The sequence below is a fragment of the Pipistrellus kuhlii genome, unplaced genomic scaffold, assembly GCF_014108245.1.
Source record: "Pipistrellus kuhlii isolate mPipKuh1 unplaced genomic scaffold, mPipKuh1.p scaffold_m20_p_1, whole genome shotgun sequence".
Classification (NCBI taxonomy): Eukaryota; Metazoa; Chordata; class Mammalia; order Chiroptera; family Vespertilionidae; genus Pipistrellus; species Pipistrellus kuhlii.
In genome coordinates this window covers 27,906,557-27,924,568 of record NW_023425404.1, presented here as the reverse complement: position 1 = coordinate 27,924,568, position 18,012 = coordinate 27,906,557, and the positions used below count along the sequence as shown (strand labels likewise).

The 18,012-nt window shown below is 40.4% G+C and overlaps 2 protein-coding genes across 7 annotated transcripts in view; one reads left to right on the top strand and one right to left on the bottom strand.

The window, feature by feature from the left end:
- The window catches only part of STYX (serine/threonine/tyrosine interacting protein), a 44,113-nt gene extending 39,455 nt beyond the window's left edge, over positions 1-4,658 (top strand). Inside the window, exons 11-12 of the mRNA XM_036436603.2 lie at positions 3,101-3,128; positions 3,719-4,658. Coding sequence (XP_036292496.1) covers positions 3,101-3,128; positions 3,719-3,728 — 38 coding nt within the window. The 3' untranslated portion in view covers positions 3,729-4,658. The remainder of the gene's footprint in view (positions 1-3,100; positions 3,129-3,718) is intronic.
- On the bottom strand, positions 1,736-13,247 carry GNPNAT1 (glucosamine-phosphate N-acetyltransferase 1). Of its 6 annotated transcripts, none has more exons than XM_045580655.1 (6): positions 13,070-13,247; positions 9,485-9,652; positions 8,197-8,259; positions 5,030-5,157; positions 3,874-3,935; positions 1,736-2,738 (listed from the first exon to the last, which is right to left on the bottom strand). In XM_045580655.1, the coding sequence occupies exons 2-6, from the start codon at positions 9,636-9,638 to the stop codon at positions 2,591-2,593; spliced, it is 555 nt and encodes a 184-aa protein (XP_045436611.1). In that variant the 5' UTR covers positions 9,639-9,652; positions 13,070-13,247; the 3' UTR covers positions 1,736-2,590. The 6 variants fall into 6 exon arrangements, with proteins under 6 accessions (XP_045436611.1, XP_045436599.1, XP_036292561.1 ...); XM_045580643.1 differs by having other exon boundaries at positions 13,122-13,227; XM_036436668.2 differs by having other exon boundaries at positions 9,485-9,655; positions 13,146-13,224.
- Between the last annotated feature and the right edge of the window lie 4,765 nt (positions 13,248-18,012).

The following is an 18,012-nucleotide window of genomic DNA, read 5'->3' as shown; positions in this document are numbered from 1 at the left end:
GTATCTTCCAATACATTATGAACACACACAAACTATGGTCAGTAATCAATGCAAGGTGCAAATTTCAGCTCAAGTATATTTTTAATTTATCAAGTTTAAAGTTTGGAGTGAGGAAATACATGCCTGAAAGAAATGGTAGGTACTCTATGCAGTTTCCATCCCATTAAAAAAATACTTCTTGCTTTGTGCCTCTTCTCCCCATTAGTTCACCTACATACTATTCTTCATCAAATATAAGATATCTTCATCAAATACTAGACCAATATTTTAGATACTACTAAAAGGCAAAATATTAATGAATAAACTATGACATGCCCTTGATCATAAAATATACCCAGATTACCAAAATGTTAACGTGTCCAAAAAATGCATCTTAGAATCAATGGTATACAAATAGACACAATTATGTGGGGCACAATAAAAATCACACCTTCCATTGCATTATACTTTTTCAAAAGCAAACAATGCTCAACTTTGTGAATATAGTTAAACAACATGTTTTTATTTTTACTCACATTTACTAACAATGTGGCTTAGAAAATCATAAACACACTCTGATTAACTAATTGATATAGAACATAATTTTCCTCATGACACAAAATTTTTTTCCTGTCACCATTATCCCCTCTATGCCCTCTTCCACTTCCTCCCATCCCCCTCCACCCCTCCAATCCCCCACACCCTGAGCTGTCTGCCTGCTCTCTATGCTCATAACACAATTTTTATATTCTATATCTTGCTTGTAGCTATTTCCTTTAGGGGGGATATAAAGTAAGACCTTAAAAACACCATTTAAAGGAATTTGTTGGGGAGGAAAAAAAAGTAATTTGTTGAAATGCCAACTTTGGCCGGGACCGGTTTGGCTCAATGGATAGAGCGTCGGCTTGGGGACTGAAGGGTCCCGGGTTCGATTCCGGTCAAGGGCATGTACCTTGGTTGCGGGCATATCCCCAGTGGGGGGTGTGCAAGAGGCAGCTGATCGATGACTCTCTCTCATCGATGTTTCTAACTCTCTATCTCTCTCCCTTCCTCTCTGTACAAAATCAATAAAATATATTTAAAAAAAAAAATTATCTTTGAAATGCCAACTTTGTACATAGTTTTGCATCAAATTGTCCAGTGGTCAGAAATGTAGTAAAAGAATTTTATTTTGCCTTTTATTAGGCTTATTTTCTAACATGGGTGTACTTGGTAAACCTATCATGGCATTAGAGACAGTTCAGTTCATCCATGTAGGTCATCAGTGGGTAAATAGTTCACACTCTATTGGTGAAGGGCTTCTATGGTTTCATTCATTCATTTATTAAATATGTTTTTATTGATTTTAGAGAGGGTGAGAAAGAGAAAGATCAGTATTAGAGAGAAACATCAGTTGGTTGCCTCCCTTACACAACCCAACCAGGAGATCAAACCTGAAACCTGGGTATGTGCCCTGGATGGGAAAGGAACCAGTAATCTTTCAGTGCATTGGATGACTCTCAACCAATTGAGCCACACCAGCCAGGGCTGGGTTTCTATGGTTTTAGAAACCAATTTTAATTACTGCATGGAGAGAAAGCCAAAATCCAGTTGAGGTAGGTCTGAACCAACGGATGAGAAACAGGTGATCTTTGCTTTCCAAATTCATTTTATAAAGAGTACACAAAACTAATGTTATGAACCATGACTTGACATAATAGTTCAAAAGAAGACTCAAGAAAAGCAGACACTAGGATTCTAACAAAAGACTATCCACCATATGAACAGGTTTAATGATGTAACATGGAATGCAAAAGATTAGAACCATTAATAACATATCTACTAATATCTGCTTCAACTTAAAAACAAACAAAAAAGGATAGTGAGCAGAATAATAGTTCTATTATATGCCAGGATTTGCTAACTCATTGTTTTAAAGTACCTTATATTTGCTCTTACTTTAAATAAATACTATATTTTACACATAACACAGGTGGCACTTTGCCTACATTAGAATTATATAAACATTTAGATGTACATTTACATTGTTTTAATTTGAATCATCACATTTTATAAGTTAATTTTCATTTCTATTTTAAAAGGTTGGCCAGATTATGTCAATACAGCATTAGGATCAACAAATGTACTGAACTACATGTAGTTATGTCTAATTATCCAATTTCAAGTAATATATGGGAAATTACATATATTCATTCATATTTAAATGTTTCTTTGAACCAAAAATACTAATTTTAAGAATGTGGTAAATAGCCTTATTCATTGAATGCATTTCTTAAAATGAGCAGTACAGATAGCAAATACGTAACTCCTCTCCTATAGTCTACCAAGAAATAAAGCCAAATTTTAGAAAAATACAATGCAAGAAAAGATTCAAGTTAAAAATATATTCCTTTGGTTAAAAATTATCCTCTATAATATTTATTTGTAACCTAAATTCACAGCATGTTCCACCAGCCCAAAGTAATCTTCTGTCACATCTGTTGTACTACAATGGTTTTTCAACCCACTGTTTGTGGAGGTCACTGGGTTGAAGCAAACTATTTTAACTTTAGGAAGGGTATACAATCTTGTTGCATTAACTCCTTAGACAAATGTCTTTTTAAAAAGATTTTTACTTTAGGAACCTTTGATACATGTAGTTTTCTTCAGATACTGTATATCCAAACTTTTTATAGAAACCAACGTTTTTTGGTAGACATTCAAGGGTAATCTTATAACAGTTCAATTTCTTGCTTAGCAAAGTAAGGGTTGATAATAACCTGAAATTATAAGAAAAGGGAGGGAGAAGGCATAGAACCTTTGTTAATAGAAATAGATTTTAGTAACAATATGAATATTTCATGAAATTTCAAATTTGTATTAGAAATAGGTTTAGGTCATGGCCATTCCCACTATATAATTTAAATATTGTAAATGGATAAGCATTTAAATCACTGAAAGCATTTTAATTTGTTTCAAATATATACTACCCGATAATCTTCAGCCAGTTAATGAATGGGGCAAATACTAATTCGCCCTAAATAAGTTTTAAGATGATAGACAATAGATTGTCAATCATTTAAAAAATATGGCCTATATTATTTTTTAAGTGTTTATCTCGAAATCTATTCAAACTACGTAGGAACAGTCAACATTCCCACACAAAATTGGTAAGTAATAGCTTTGTTCTTTATTATTTTCAAAATGACTAATGTTTGTGAAAGTAGGTGTGAGATTAACTTTGTTTTGGTCTAATATGAAGCAGAAAAAGCAAAAAGGTATACTTCTTTCCAATATATGAATGGGATTCTAACTGCCTTGGGAGTTTTAAAAAACCTATAAAAGTTTACCTGAAGTGTTTTCTCATGTTTGCATAAATTGAAAAATCCCATCAATTTGAAGACAGAACATCTTGATTTAAGTTATAAAGTTATAAAGGGTATCACAAAGCAAAAGACTAGAATATTAGAATTTGGTCTGTTTTTAAAATTTTTAAGGAAGTGTATAAAGGATTGTACAGTAAAGACTTCTATAATATGTTTCTAAAACTTAGAAGACTGAGAACATTTTGTTTTAAAATATGACAGAGAAATGGGGAAATCACCTGACTCAGCCACAAGTTTCTGTTCCCTACTCGTGAGAATTTGACTATTAAAAATCAATAATTTATAGATGTTACTGTCTGCAAAATGGTACACTTCCAATTTCCAAACTTTATGGTAAAACTAATGTAAAAATACTTTGTTTTCGTTAAATTTAGTCTAAGCTAGAGTAAGAATGGATTCATAATTCATGATGCCAGAAAGAATATCAAACAGCAAAATATGTTTAACAAGTATCTTGGCAAGGCACTGTAAACTGAAACACAAAAAGCATCGCAATTTATCCCAGATTACTTTGTTTCTGCTTACTTACAATTTGCCAAGCTGCTTTCCTCTGCATTCATCACTAACAACAACATCTTCTATTCTTCCTCTCTGAAAATATTGACAATGTTTAATGGACTAAGCATGAAGTTTTGTTTTTAATTGAATCAACAAGTGATGGATGGTAAAAACTCACTGACAAAAATAAATGTTTTATGAACTTGAACTTAACAAACTAAAATACAATTTTATAGAAGAAATAAATCAACTTGTGGTCTAATCTTGTCTATATCCTAAACCTCCACATCCCAATGTTTTAAAGCAACTCTCAAAATCTGAAGCACCAAAGGGTAATTTTGGTTATCCATTATCCTATTTCTTGTTTAATAGGAATTTATTTCAGACATCCAAATACAATTTATTAATTTCTAATACAAAGGCCCCAAAATTACTAACTTACAGAAAACATTCCAAATGTTCCTACCTTTACTAGTTCATGTTCAGTCATGAGGAATAAAGGGGCTCTACAGGCATTAGAAATGTCACAATTAGAAAAGAATATGGTATTTTGAACCTTTTACCACTTGGAAACTGATGGGAATTTGTCTTAGTATAACATATTGAAAATACTGTGTTTTTATAAAAACAAAAAAACAAAGAAAAAAAACAACATTGGGGTGTCTAAAGATTACTGCCAAGTTTCATAAAGCGTTCTTGTTTTCTGTATGACCATATAAAATTGAATATGTTACAGAACAATTTCTAGCAAACAATTCATACTGTGTTTTTTAAATATATTTTTATTGATTTTACAGAAAAAGGGATAGGGAGAGAAAGATAATCATTGATTGGCTGACTCCTGCACACCCCACACTGGGTATTGAGCCTGCAACCTGGCTGAGAATTGAACTATAACTTCCTGGTTCAAAAGTCAACACTAAATCACTGAGCCAACACCAGGCCCAATTCATATTGTTAATACATTTTCTTCCTCATAGCAAAGTGGGAAATTGCCTTTTACTAAGAGGTTTCTAGGAAGCAGAACTTTTTCAGAGCAATATGCCTCTCATTTTACAATGAAGAGTAGTGAGAAAACAGATTTGTGTAATGGAAACTCAACACAGGTTTTGCTAAAAAAAAAAAAAAAAAAAAAAAAAAAAAAAAAAAAAAACCCTGCCCATTTTAGCATTAATGTGAACACATACCTTAGCACAGGAATGGGTGAATTTATGTTCTATTATCAGAGTTGCTGTAGCAACAATCTGTCCTAAAGTCACATCTTCCACCACTGTAACATAATAATCCCCAGATTTCTTCATGTGCTCAAAAGATTCTGTGGAAATTAAGACATTACACTGTATTAGGTGGCAAAAAAATAATAGAACTAGCTGACTTCATTATTGAACATTTATATTTCACCACAGTAGTTTGTATTGTCTTTTTTATTGATTTTTTACAGAGAGGAAGGGAGAGGGATATAGAGTTAGAAACAATGATGAGAGAGACACATGGATCAGTTGCCTCCTGCACATCCCCTACTGGGGATGTGCCCACAACCAAGGTACATGCCCTTGACCGGAATCGAACCTGGGACCTTTCAGTCTGCAGGCCGATGCTTTATACACTGAGCCAAACCGGTTTCAGCTACATTTTGTTTTTAAGAAAATACTTTAAATGACCAGGTAGTTGAGATATTAGTGATCAGTAAGTTGGAATATAGTCCATACATTTAAAGAGTATGCTAGTAAGGTAAAAGACTAATCCAGCCTTTTTAGGTGAATATTGTATATGTACCACTTCTGTGACTAAAATCATTACTCAGTTACTTTAAATCGGTTTCTTGAACTTTTACATCAGCAGATATTTGAATAGAATAAAACTCTGTAAATTTTAAACAAAAGAATGTTTTTACATGGCTCCATTCTAGAATTTTTAGTATGGTTTCTAAATATTTTGGTGTAAGTTCTGTTTTCTCCTTGTGATCTCAAGTGTTTCATAATTACGTGACTTTTTAGAAATTACAGTAACCATTTTTGTTTTCTTTGAAGGCACCTCATGAAGTAGTTGAAAAATATGTCTCCATTTCTAAGTAAATGAATATGACAGAATAAGAAAGGAAAAGACCTATAAAGACGATCAGAAAAAAAAAGGGCAATAACATACCCATCAATAACTACTTTAGAGGGCCTGGTCAAGATGGTGGCATAGGTAAACTACAGAACCACTTGCAATCTAGCTGAACGGAAGTCCTACAACGAGAGAATTAAAGCAGCAGCACATCCAGGCTGATAGGAGGGGTGGAGATGAGGGGTACAATAGTGGAACCAGTTGATCCCACACCCACGTGTGGCAGTTTCCCTGAGGAGGAAGGGTCCCTGCCCCACACCAGGCCCCTATCCCAGGATTCCAGTGCTGAGAAGAGAAGCCTCAACAACTTCTGACTTAAGAACCAGTGGGGATTGTGGCTGAGTGACATGGAGGCTGTGGGAGTCCCAGGCAGTTCCTCTTAAAGGGCCTTTGCATGGTCTTGGACTCCCCCCTGAGCTACAGCACTGGGAAGCAGCTTGAAAGGAAACTGGGACATTCAGGGAGGAATTGTCTGGAATCAGGAAAAGAGCTGGAGGGACAGCTTTAGAGGCCACTTTCTTTACTGAGCACTCCTTGCCACAGATGGACAAGCTGTGCCATATCTGAATCTCCATCATCCTGGCTCACTTTTCACCCTGCCTGGTGATTTCCTGAGGCCCCACCCCCTCCCTACTTGCAAGCTCATCCAAGTAATTTCCAGTGGCTTTTCCATACAACTGGCCCCTCTCACCTCATGCTTTGGACTTTCCTAAAATCTTACAAATAAGTAGCAGCTGGCATCCACATACCCCAAACCTCTCAGTAAGTGGCCCCAGGCCCGGCATTAGTGGCAGCCTATCCTGGTCTACAGGTTGGCCTCTTCTGGACACCTCCAAACCCAACACAAGTAGCAGCCTATGCGGACTGCTTCTAGTTCATGCTGGGTGGCCCTGGGCGGCCCTGGGCAGGACAGAGGCAGAGACCGACTTTGCACCTCCTAGGGGACCCCAGAGCCAGTTCACCCCATGTTCAACTTGGACCACACCAGACTACAACCCTCCCACCTCCAGGAATGGCTCAAGGGGTGGACTCAGCACCAAAGCTCCACTGAAGCAAGTCCTGCTCCATGGGATTGGCACCTGCACAACAGCTCCTCTGCTGTAGTGGCAACTGGTTCTCACAGCTGATCAGCCTGGGGGGGGGGGGGGGGGTGTCAATCCTTCCCAGTGATGCCAACAGTAATCAAGGCTTAACTAGAATAGGACAGGGCACACAGCTCACACAAGGGCACACCTAAAGTGCTCAGCTCTGGTGACTGGAGAGGCTGATCCACTGGGCCCTACAAAACACCTACTACAAAAGGCCACTCTACCAAGTCCAGGAGACAGCTCTAATACATGGAAACAAACATAGGAAGCATCCAAAACGCTGAAACAAATATGTCACAAATGAAAGAATAGCAAGAAACCTCCAGAAAAAAACCTCGATGAATGTAAGCAAGAAATACAGAGTTCAAAGCAATGGTTATAAGGATGCTCAAGAAACTTAATGAGAGCTTCCAGGAACTTAGAATTTCAAGGAAATTAGTGTGAACATCAACAAATAAAAAGAGGACAAGTCATAAATGAAGCATACACTGAAATAAAGAATAATTTACAGGAGATCAACAGCAGAATAGAGATGCCAAGAATCAAAACAAGAATTTAGAATATAAGGAAGCAAAAAACACCCAATTAGAACAGCAAAAAGAATAACAAATATAAAAAAAAAAAAATGAACAAGAAATCTAATGAATAAAACAGAACCAGAAGCATGGAAACATGGAACTAACTGATAAATCTAAGAGGGAAGCGGGTGGGGCAGTGGGGAGAAATTAACCAAAGATCTTATATGTATACTAGTGGGGGAGGGGAGGGGGTTTGTCCCCTCAGCCCAATCCGGGATCCCTCTCACAATCTTGGACTGCAGGCTCCTAATCACCTGCCTGCCTGTCTGGTTGTGCCTAACTGCCCACTACACAAAACTATGTATGGTGCCAGATGGGTACTTGAAATATTGGGGGAATACTTTCTAAAGCATATGACTGACTAACCACTATGCACTTAAAACTAATACAAAATAGTACTGAATGTCAACTGTAATTGGGAAAATTTTTTTTAAAGAGACCAAAAATAGCTAATTAGCTATTTGAATAATTTCTATTTGAACATAAAGTATAGATAGAACAGATCTCTAAACAAAAATAAAATATTGTTTCCCTTTATTTCTTTTCATTCAGGAAAAAAAAAAAAGTGGTAGTACTTACTCATAAATTGTTCAGGATTGACAACTCCAGTCTCTGTCAGCTGACCTAGTACCTTAAAAAAACCTAGTTTTGCAAAAACAGATTTCCAGTCATGAGAAGAGCAAATGAGATATCAAATGAGGCAATGTATTAAATAAGCACGTGGGATTATGAGCAATTTTTTAAAATTTTAATGATTTTAAAATTACTTCAAAAGATTAAACTAAAACCCTTTATTCTTCCTGTAATCACTACATAAAACAGAAAAATAGGTTTAACCAAAGTTTTTCCCTGCATAAGATTTTGGAATAGTGTTAACCTTAATGTTCAATATGTTCAATATTTATAGGACCAGCATGTACATTTCTCAATGTAATCTGAATTAAATACAATGCAAAGGATGCTTCATATTCCAAATATGTGCTTCGGTTTTACTTAAAAGTGCAAGAGTCTCAATGACCAAATATGATACTATATAAAATATAAATTAAGTGTTGAGACTACAATTTTTAATTTCATTCATGTTAATGTGGCACAGCATATTTTAGAACTTTGAGAATCTTTTTTTTTTTTTTTTTTTTTTTTAGATATTTTTTATTGATTTCAGAGAGGAAGAGGGAGAGTTCCAAACATCAATGATGAGAAAGAATCATTGGCTGCCTCCTGCACGCCCCCCATTGGGGATCAAGCCTATAATCCAAGTATGTGCCCTTGACCAGAATCAAACTCAGGACCCTTCAGTCCACAGGCCTATACTCTATCCACTGAGCCAAACTGGCAAGGGCAACTTTGAGAATCTTAATATCTATACAGTCAAAGACAATTTGACCAAAATTAGTTTCGTATTTCTTACCAAAGGGAAAACGGACAAAATTGACTTTTGGTTACAAAAATTTAAGGAAATCATTTTGGAAAATATAGATGTTAAAAAATGAAGTAACAAGTAGACCTTTTGCATCTTATTCAAGGTAAATTATCTCTATTCTTATCCCCCATCCAGCTTCTAAAAGAAAGTTCTTCCTTATGTGCCATTACACATGATAATTTCTACTTTTATAAGAAATCTTTTGGCCTTTCATAGGAAGGAACAGTATTATACGTTAGTCATTTGAAGTATTTCACAGTAATATATGGTCTTAGCCATGACACATACACATTGGAATTGTGGTTCTCAGTCACTTTAAAAATGAAATACAAAACAATCTAAAGTCAAATATTATTTTTTAAAATTATCACTATCATGACTTTTGTGGAGAAAACAGAATGCTAACTACAGTTCTAACCAGGGTTGGTAAACTTGAGTGCATACCTCTATTTAAATCAGCAGTACAAAGAGGCCTCAAAACCAAACCTTCTCCAGGATGAGTTGGGGAAATGGCTGGAGAAAATGTAGCTGTATTCTGGCTCCAGTCCACTTCTTGGAGTAGACGTGGGTCAAACATAGGTGTTTCATCAGGTTTCATTTTTGCAGTAAGATCTAAAATAAAATTTTAAATGTTAAGGCAATTTAAAAAATATATTCTTGTTAATTTCAGAGAAGAAGGGAGAGGGAGAAAGAGAAACATCAATGATGAGAGAACCATTAATTGGCTGCCTCCTGCACACCCCCCACTGGAGATCAAGCCTACAACCTGGGCATATACCCTTGACCGGAATCAACCCGGGATCCTTCAGTCTGTAGGCCAGTGCTCTATCCTCTGAGCAAAACCGGCTAGGGCAAAACATTTTATTTAATTAAAGGAAAGTTACTATGATTGCTGTACCCAGTTAAAGAAAACATTCTATTTGACACATGCCTCTAGCTCTATGTTGTATATCAATAATACTAGAGGCCTGGTGCATGGATTCGTGGGGCATGACCTGCGGGGATTGGTCCGCTGTGGGAGTGCTGCTCATCCAGGTCAGCCAAGCGGTGCCCCCACTGTAGGAGTGCACTGACCACCAGTGGGCAGGTGGGTGGGAGGTAATCAACCAAAGACCTTGTGTACATGTAAACATAACCCATGGACACAGACAATAGGGTGGTGAAAGCCTGGGGGGCTGGGAAGGCTGAAGGGAGTTAATGGGGGTGGGAGAGAGGACATATGTAATATTTCCAACAATAAAGATTAAAAAATAAATACATAGATCAAAAAAGCAACCATGTTTGTTACATGTTGCTTGGGGTAAAAAAGAAAAATGAAAACTTTTAAATGAAACTCTCAAGTGTGGCCTGAAAATTATTCTGGAAGAAAATAAAGAGAAGTTTCCTTCAAATAAATAAATAAACAAATAGTAAGTGGACCCAGAAAAAAAAAAAAAAACTCAGGTCATATTATATCCTAAACAACACTATACCTGTCTCTAAGAATAGTAAGGGAAGGAAATAACTTTTGATGGTTAAAACAATCATTCCTATCAATTTAACAAGCCTACAGTCCTTTTGAGACTTTTTTTCCCCAGATAAACATTTTTTTTTTTTAAGTATATATAAGTCTCAGGTGGGGACATATTTAATCTGGCAAACCTACGAAACATTTTTTATAGGTTAATTTTAGTGCAAGTATCTTAGTGTTTGTCCCTGATAAATGGGCCCCTGAGGCTTACAGGTCTAGTTTTATCTGAAAGATGGGTAACAATGTTGTATTTTAAGTATGCAGATTAACAGGCTAAATATTTATCAATTAAGTAAAATGGATACATTAAATTCAAGTGCCAGAAGTATTAATTTAACTTCCTCACGGCAACACATTACTTAAACATTTTGACGTTCATGTTATTTAACAAGTTGTAACCATGAAGTTTAAAGAAAGTTCAGAGGGGAGTGTAGATGAACATAAGAGACAATTTTAGCCTGGCCAGCATGGCTCAGAGGCTGAACTTGGCCCTATGAACTAGGAGGCCACTTCCATTCCCAGTGAGGGCCCATGCCTGGGTTGCAGGCTCGATCCATCAGTGTGGGACATGCAGAGGCAGCCTATCAAGGGTCCTCTCTCAACACAGAAGTTTCTCTCTCCTCCTCCTCCTCCTCCTCTGAAATCCGTATTTAGAAATCAATGATACTTGCTAACATGTATTGAGTGCTTTCTATTTGTTAACTCAAAAACACAATGTATATGTATCATTATTCTGTTTTGCAGACCAGGAAGCAGGCATAGCGACTTGCTCAAGATAAAGAATCAATAAGGAAGAGATTTAGGATTTAAAAACGGGCAACAGAGCCTGGCTGCCCAGGGCCCCACATCCGGATTGCCTGCTGCCACGTTCTTGCCTTTACAAGGCCCACGTATGCCTAACCTGAGCCCGGTAAATGCCTAGAGAATGAATAACGAATGGTGCTAAGACTTACCTGGAGGTTACATTTCAGAAAATCCAGAAGGAGAAAGGTTTGCAAATTGCCACAAGCGATAAAACAAAAACCATACACCAAATTCAATGTTTCTAGGATCACTTCAGGTTTTCATTCCGTTGACTATTTTTTTGGATACAATTCCAACAATTGGGTTTGCCAACCTCTATAGCAGACCCGGATACAAACGGGGAGCAGCTGCTGCTAGAAGCAAGCAACTGAAAGGAACAAGTAATAGGCACTGGGAATGAAGGTTTTTAAGTTGATTTTAAAACTGTCTTACGTATTTCAAGAGCTCCTGGGGCATCTCTATACTCCCTCAGGGATTTGTGCCGGTTGGGACTAGTGGTTAGCCTACATACATTTTATAACAATTTGAATTTTTAATCTAAAGAACATCCCATTTGCTGATGACTTCCATAAGCTTGGCCACATTACTAAAACTGTGCAATTACACTTCACTTGGGAATTTTAAAAAATATTTCTTGGTGGTTTTATTTTATCCTTGTAATCGAGGCATCCTCCCCAGTCAGTGGACCAGGAAATTGAACCACGTGGAGCTTCAAGGAATGGACCTCACCGTGGCACACGAATGAGTGGACGGGACTAGAATCCTATCTTGTTTTCCCATCTGGGCTCTAATGACCATATTAAACTGACACCAGTCTTAAACATCATCCTAGGATTTAATAAAAAATGTAAAAACAAAAAACAAACAAACATCATCATAGGTAGCTTTGTCTCCCAATGCTAAAAAAAAAATGCCTGCGGCTCCTGCCTAAAAAGAGCTAAAGCATTCTTCAGATCCATCCCTTGACTTGTCTGTAAGCGGATATCTCAACAGCTCTAACTCCATAACCGCCTGTTTCATTGAGTATGAAACGGAGCTCGGTTTTTATACATAAGACATAAGCTCCTATTGGAAAAAAAATCACAGTACGCATGTTTCTAGGGGTAGGGGCCCCGTGGAAAAGGACAAAGGATGCCCCCCGTTCCCGCAGGGAAAGCCGGATGCAGGCAGTGAGTGCAGCAGGTGAGCTTAGGAGCAGGAGCCTGTCCTCAGGTGGCTCCCGGCCGCGCGGGGTGCACCTGGGAAAGGAACGGGGTGCGGAGGGATGGATGGGGTGGTAAGGAGGGGGCTGTGGGATTCGCGCCCATTCAAATCCAATGACGACAGAGACTGAGCAGCCGTCTGGATTCCCGTGCCGAAGCCTGGTGTGCAAAGAGTCAGTTTCTACCCCGGCCCCTGCTCGGGCCCGACCAGCGACACCCTGGCCAGGCAGAGCCACTGCCATCACCCCTCCCCTCCGCTGCCGCTCCGGGCGCGTGTCTGTCCGCTCCACAGCCTCGTGTGCACGCCCCCGGCTGCAAGGGTGAATGCGGGGCTCCCCACGCGGCGCCGCCTGCTTTCTTCCCCCTGCCCCGGGCCCACCTCGCCTCACCCCGGGCCCACCTCGCCGCGCCCGGCGGCGGCGCACCTGTTGGATGGACCCAAAGGCAGGCCCGCCGCGGCCCCCGGGACCCCGGCGCGCCCCGCCTGGCTCCCGGGCCCCCAGCCCTCCTCACCTGGAGGCCCCGCACTCCGCGCTCCGCTCCGGCTCCGACGGGCTCTCACCACCTGGGTACACAGCCCGGATCTGGATCCGGATCCTACTCCGGCGCCAGCACCACCTCCGGCAACACCTCCGGCACCTCCTCCGGCACCTCCCGCGCCACAGACGCCCGTCCCCCGCCGCCCCCGCCAAGACGTGGCAGCGCCTACGCCTCCCGCGGCCCCCGCCGCTGACGCAAGGCCTGGCGCAGGGGGCGGGGCGGGGCGTCTGGGGCCGTGACGCACCTCAGGGGCGGGGCGTATGGGGGCGGGGCGGGGGCGGGGCCTGCGGCTATAAATTCGCGCCCGCGGTGGGGGCGGGCACATCCCGGGGACTCCGCTCCGCGGTGCCGCGATGTCGGATTCGTACCCCGCTCCCCCAGGCCTTCCCCACCGCGTCGGTAGGTTGGTTCCGCGGAAATAATCCTACTCAGAGTCTGCTAAGCACCATCACGGGTGGCTGGTGTGGGCCTCGGGTTCGCGGAGTCCCAGGCCACGGCCTGCGTCCCCTTCCTGCACCTCTGCTGCCCCCTGTCCTTGATAGTTCAGTAACCGGGACTTTGGAGCTCCTCACCCCCTTTCTGAGTCACAAATCTGAGGCTGCACGTTACTCCTTGGAGGCTGTTGTTTTGTTTCTCCCTCACATTCTTTGTGCATGAACTAGTCCCTCCCAGAAGACAGTTGGGGAGGAAATGTCGGTCTCCTCCTGTCTGGGATGGCGTTGGAACTGGCGTCTCTCCAGCTGACAGAGGAGGACAGAGGCGGCAGAGACCAGGCATGCTGCTAACCGTTATGTGGGACAGCGCCCCACAACACATAACGGCCTGGCCTGACATGTCAGTACTTGCTGAGATGGGGAAACCCTGGGTTCGGAGAAGAAAAGGCCTTTCTGTGAATTCCCATTTCCAAAGCGTTCTTACCGAAGTAGCACGTGTACCCATTTTACTGATTACGAAACAGGTGCGATAATTTAACAACGTTCCATCGTTAGTAAACCCCCCCCCCCCTTTCTTGCCTTGTAGCATAAATTTGCAAAAGTAGTTTGGTCTACAACAATATTGTTCAAAGAATTAACACTAGGCATAGTCTGCCAGAAATGGTATATTTTGCTTTTGAGATTTACATTTCAATGAACTCTTATTGATTCAGCATTTTCACAACTTAAAACATCAGTGTGGCTGATGGCATTCACATCTCTGCATCCAATCTTCTTTTTACCCATACATACAAAAGAATATATGAGACAAAAATAAACACCACTAGCTTAAGAAACATATAGCCTACTTTTCTTACCAGACTCTGGCATTGTTTTTTCAATGAGTTTCTCCTGACCAAGAGAATCCTGTAAATTTTCCTGTAAATCCTGTAAAAGCGAAGAGTGAAACAATTATAAAATGCATCACAGAACACAGGGGTTCTAAGAAGTACCCTGAACTATCTTCATTTCAGACATTCTCCTCCTTAGCCCCTGTGTGCCATAGGAACCTAATTTCTCCTTAATATTAGTCAAATTCAGTCACTTCAGCCAGTAAAGTGGCCCTGTTGCAATAGGAGCCCAACATAGATTGGTGACAATCACAACTTCTATTTTAATGGGATCATTGGTGTGTCCTCTAATGATTTTTATTTTATGGATTTCTAAATAGAGGTATAATTTACATATAACATGTATTAGTTGAGGTGTAAAACAATGATTATATATATATATTGCAAACTGATTACCTCATAGTGAATATCCATCACCACACGGAGTTACAAATTTGTTTTTCTCTTGTGAAGAGAATTTTTAAGAGCTCCTCTCAGCAACTTGCAAGTGTACAATACAGTAGTATTACAATAGGGTCACCATCCCTAGAACTTATTTATCTTATTAACTGGAAGTTTTACCTTTTAACCAGCTTCATCCATTTCACTTACCAACCACCTGCACCTCAGGCAACCTCCAATCTGTTCTCTATCTATGAGGTTGTGTGTGTTTTAAAGAATTGACAGATGTGTGTAGAGGGCCCCTTGGGAATGCAGGTGGATGACCTTTAATTATCACCAGCTGAACTCAAGGCATTTCCTCAAAATGTGGGAAACCGTTATCAGTCGGATTTCTTATCTTTATCCACGTGCTTGGAATGAGGAACTGATAGGACCTTCGCTTACCCAGGTCTTGATATGCTAAATCCCAGGTGTGAGGGAATGAATAGGACCTGGGCACATCCAAAACTTTGACCTTAAACCCCCCTTTGGAAATCATTAAATGCGCTGTATTGTCTGTGGTGGGTGTTGACTGTCTCTCCATCAGAGTGACAGCACCCCATCTGGATCCCAGCTTGAATCTATTTCTGTGTCTTGGTCTCTTTTTTCCTTTAATTACTTAATCCCCAGCTCCTCCACTCAGGAACCTGTCGTTTTCTGCGTGGGTGGCGGAAAACAGAGAAACAGCCCCCCAGAGTTATGAGATCATACAGTATTTGTCTTTCTCTGTCTGACATATTTCACTAGAGCCATGGTCGGTAAACTGCGGCTCGAGAGCCACATGCGGCTCTTTGGCCCCTTGAGTGTGGCTCTTCCACAAAATACCATGGCCTGGCCGAGTCTATTTTGAAGAAGTGGCATTAGAAGTTTAATACCCTTTGCACTCCGCTGTCCCCTCTCAGGGGACATCGGAATTCTAGCATATCACTCGGATGTCCCCTCTCAGGGGACATTGCAGTTTATTAGTGATTACGGGGAAGCACGTTTCCGCTGCAAAGTAGCGTCGAGTAGCTGGTAGCCAATGTCCAGAATGGTTCGGAGTGCAAAGGGTTAAGTTTGAAAAAATTAGGCTCTCAAAAGAAATTTCAATCTCGTACTGTTGCTATTTGGCTCTGTTGACTGAGTTTGCCGACCACTGGCCTAGAGTAATGCCCTTACACTTCATCCTTGTTGCAAATCATTTCCCTTTTATGACTGAATAATGTTGCATTAGGAATATATACCACAACTTCTTTATCCATTCATCTGTTGATTGACATTTAAGTTGTTTCCCTATACTCCCTTTTATAAATAATAAATAATGCTGCAAAGAACCTGGGGATACAGATATCTTTCCTGTTTCCTTGAGATAAATACCCAGAAGTGGGATTGCTAGATCGTGTGTGGGAACTCTAATCAGAGTACGCCGGACGATCAAGTCCATTTGCCTTACGCATGCATGCAGGGGAGGACACAGCGGTGTTATTAGGTGAAAGGCCCCTTTGCCTGATGCAGGTGCGAGGGCAATGCCTCAGTAGTAGAAATATACTTACTGGGCCCGAGCACCCTCATGTAACCTGCTTCTGTTCATGTAGCACCAGCGTGTATCACTGATTGGAACGAGGCCTCTCTTGTGTGAGCGTGTCTGTAAGTCCCCACTGACCAGTCAGTGCTCGGCCACTTTGTTTGTAATGAAGCGTGTCCCACCCACCTGTTACCCGAGTGCTTTTCCCATTCCCTGCTCCCAGGAGGGTCAGGTCCCTGCCTGAGGAGCTGTGGACTGAAGGATCCCAGGTTCAATTCCGGCCAAGGACGTGTACCTTGGTTGTGGGCACATCCCCAGTGAGGAGTGTGCAAGAGGCAACTGATCGATATTTCTCTCTCATCAATGTTTCTGGCTCTCTATCTCTCTCCTTCTCTCTGTGAAAAATCAATAAAATAGATATTTTTTAAAAAGACAAGGAGAGAGCCGAAACCGGTTTGACTCAGTGGTAGAGCGTCGGTCTGTAGACTGAAAGGTCCCGGGTTCGATTCCGGCCAAGGACATGTACCTTGGTTGTGGGCACATCCCCAGTGGGGGGTGTGCAGGAGGCAGCTGGTCGATGTTTCTCTCTCATCGACATTTCTAGCTCTCTATCCCTCTCTCCTTCTCTCTGTAAAAAATCAATAAAATATATATTTTTTTTTAAAAAAGGAGAGAATATTAAAAGCAGCAAGAGAAAAACAACTTGTTATAAGGGAACCCCCATAAGACTATCAGCAGGTCACTAATGTCTCCAAGAAAGGAGCTTGTGGACAAAAGAAGAAACTGTTCTTAACTGGCTAGCCTCTTTCCTTCACAAAGCCCCAGAACTCAGTACACAGGGAGCAGACAGAAATGCCCTTTCAGCAGAAACTTTGCAGGACAGAGGGGGTGACATGATATATTCAAAGTGCTGGGGGAAAAACACTGCTCTATCCACTGAGCCAAACTGGTTAGGGCCTCTCCTTGTCTTTAACTTCTGACAGTGTAATTATAGTGTGTCTTGGTGTGAGTCTCTCTTGGGTTCATCTTATTTGGAACTTTATGAGATTCCTGGATCTGGATATCTGTTTCCTTCCTAGGTTAGGAAATTTTAAAATAAATTTTATGCCCTCCTTTTCTCTTTTTCTTATGGGACTCCTAGAAGGTGAATGTTGGTCTGCTTGATGTCCCAAAGTCCCGTAAGATATCTTCCCTTGTTTTCACTCTTTCTTTATTTTTTTCAGCTTTTCTGATTAAATGAATTCTACTGCCCTGTCTTTAAATCCATTGATTTTTTTTCTCTAGACTGATATGGAATCCTTTAGAATTTTCCAATTCAGTTATTAAATTCTTCAGCTCTGTGATTTCTGTTTGGTACTTTCTTACATTTTCTGTCAGTTTGTTCATGTATTATTCTCCTGACCTCAGTGAGCATTTTTATGACCATTCTTTTAAACCCTGTATCAGGTAAATCACTTATTTCTGTTTTATTAAGTTCTTTTTCTGAGATTTTTGTGTTGTTCTTTCATTTGGAGTGTATTCATTTGTTTCTTCATTTTCTGTGACTCTGTACTGGTATCTATGTGTTAGATAAAACTGTGGCCTCTCTTCTTTTTAAATATATTTTATTGATTTTTTTTACAGAGAGGAAGGGAGAGGGATAGAGAGCTAGAAACATCGATGAGAGAG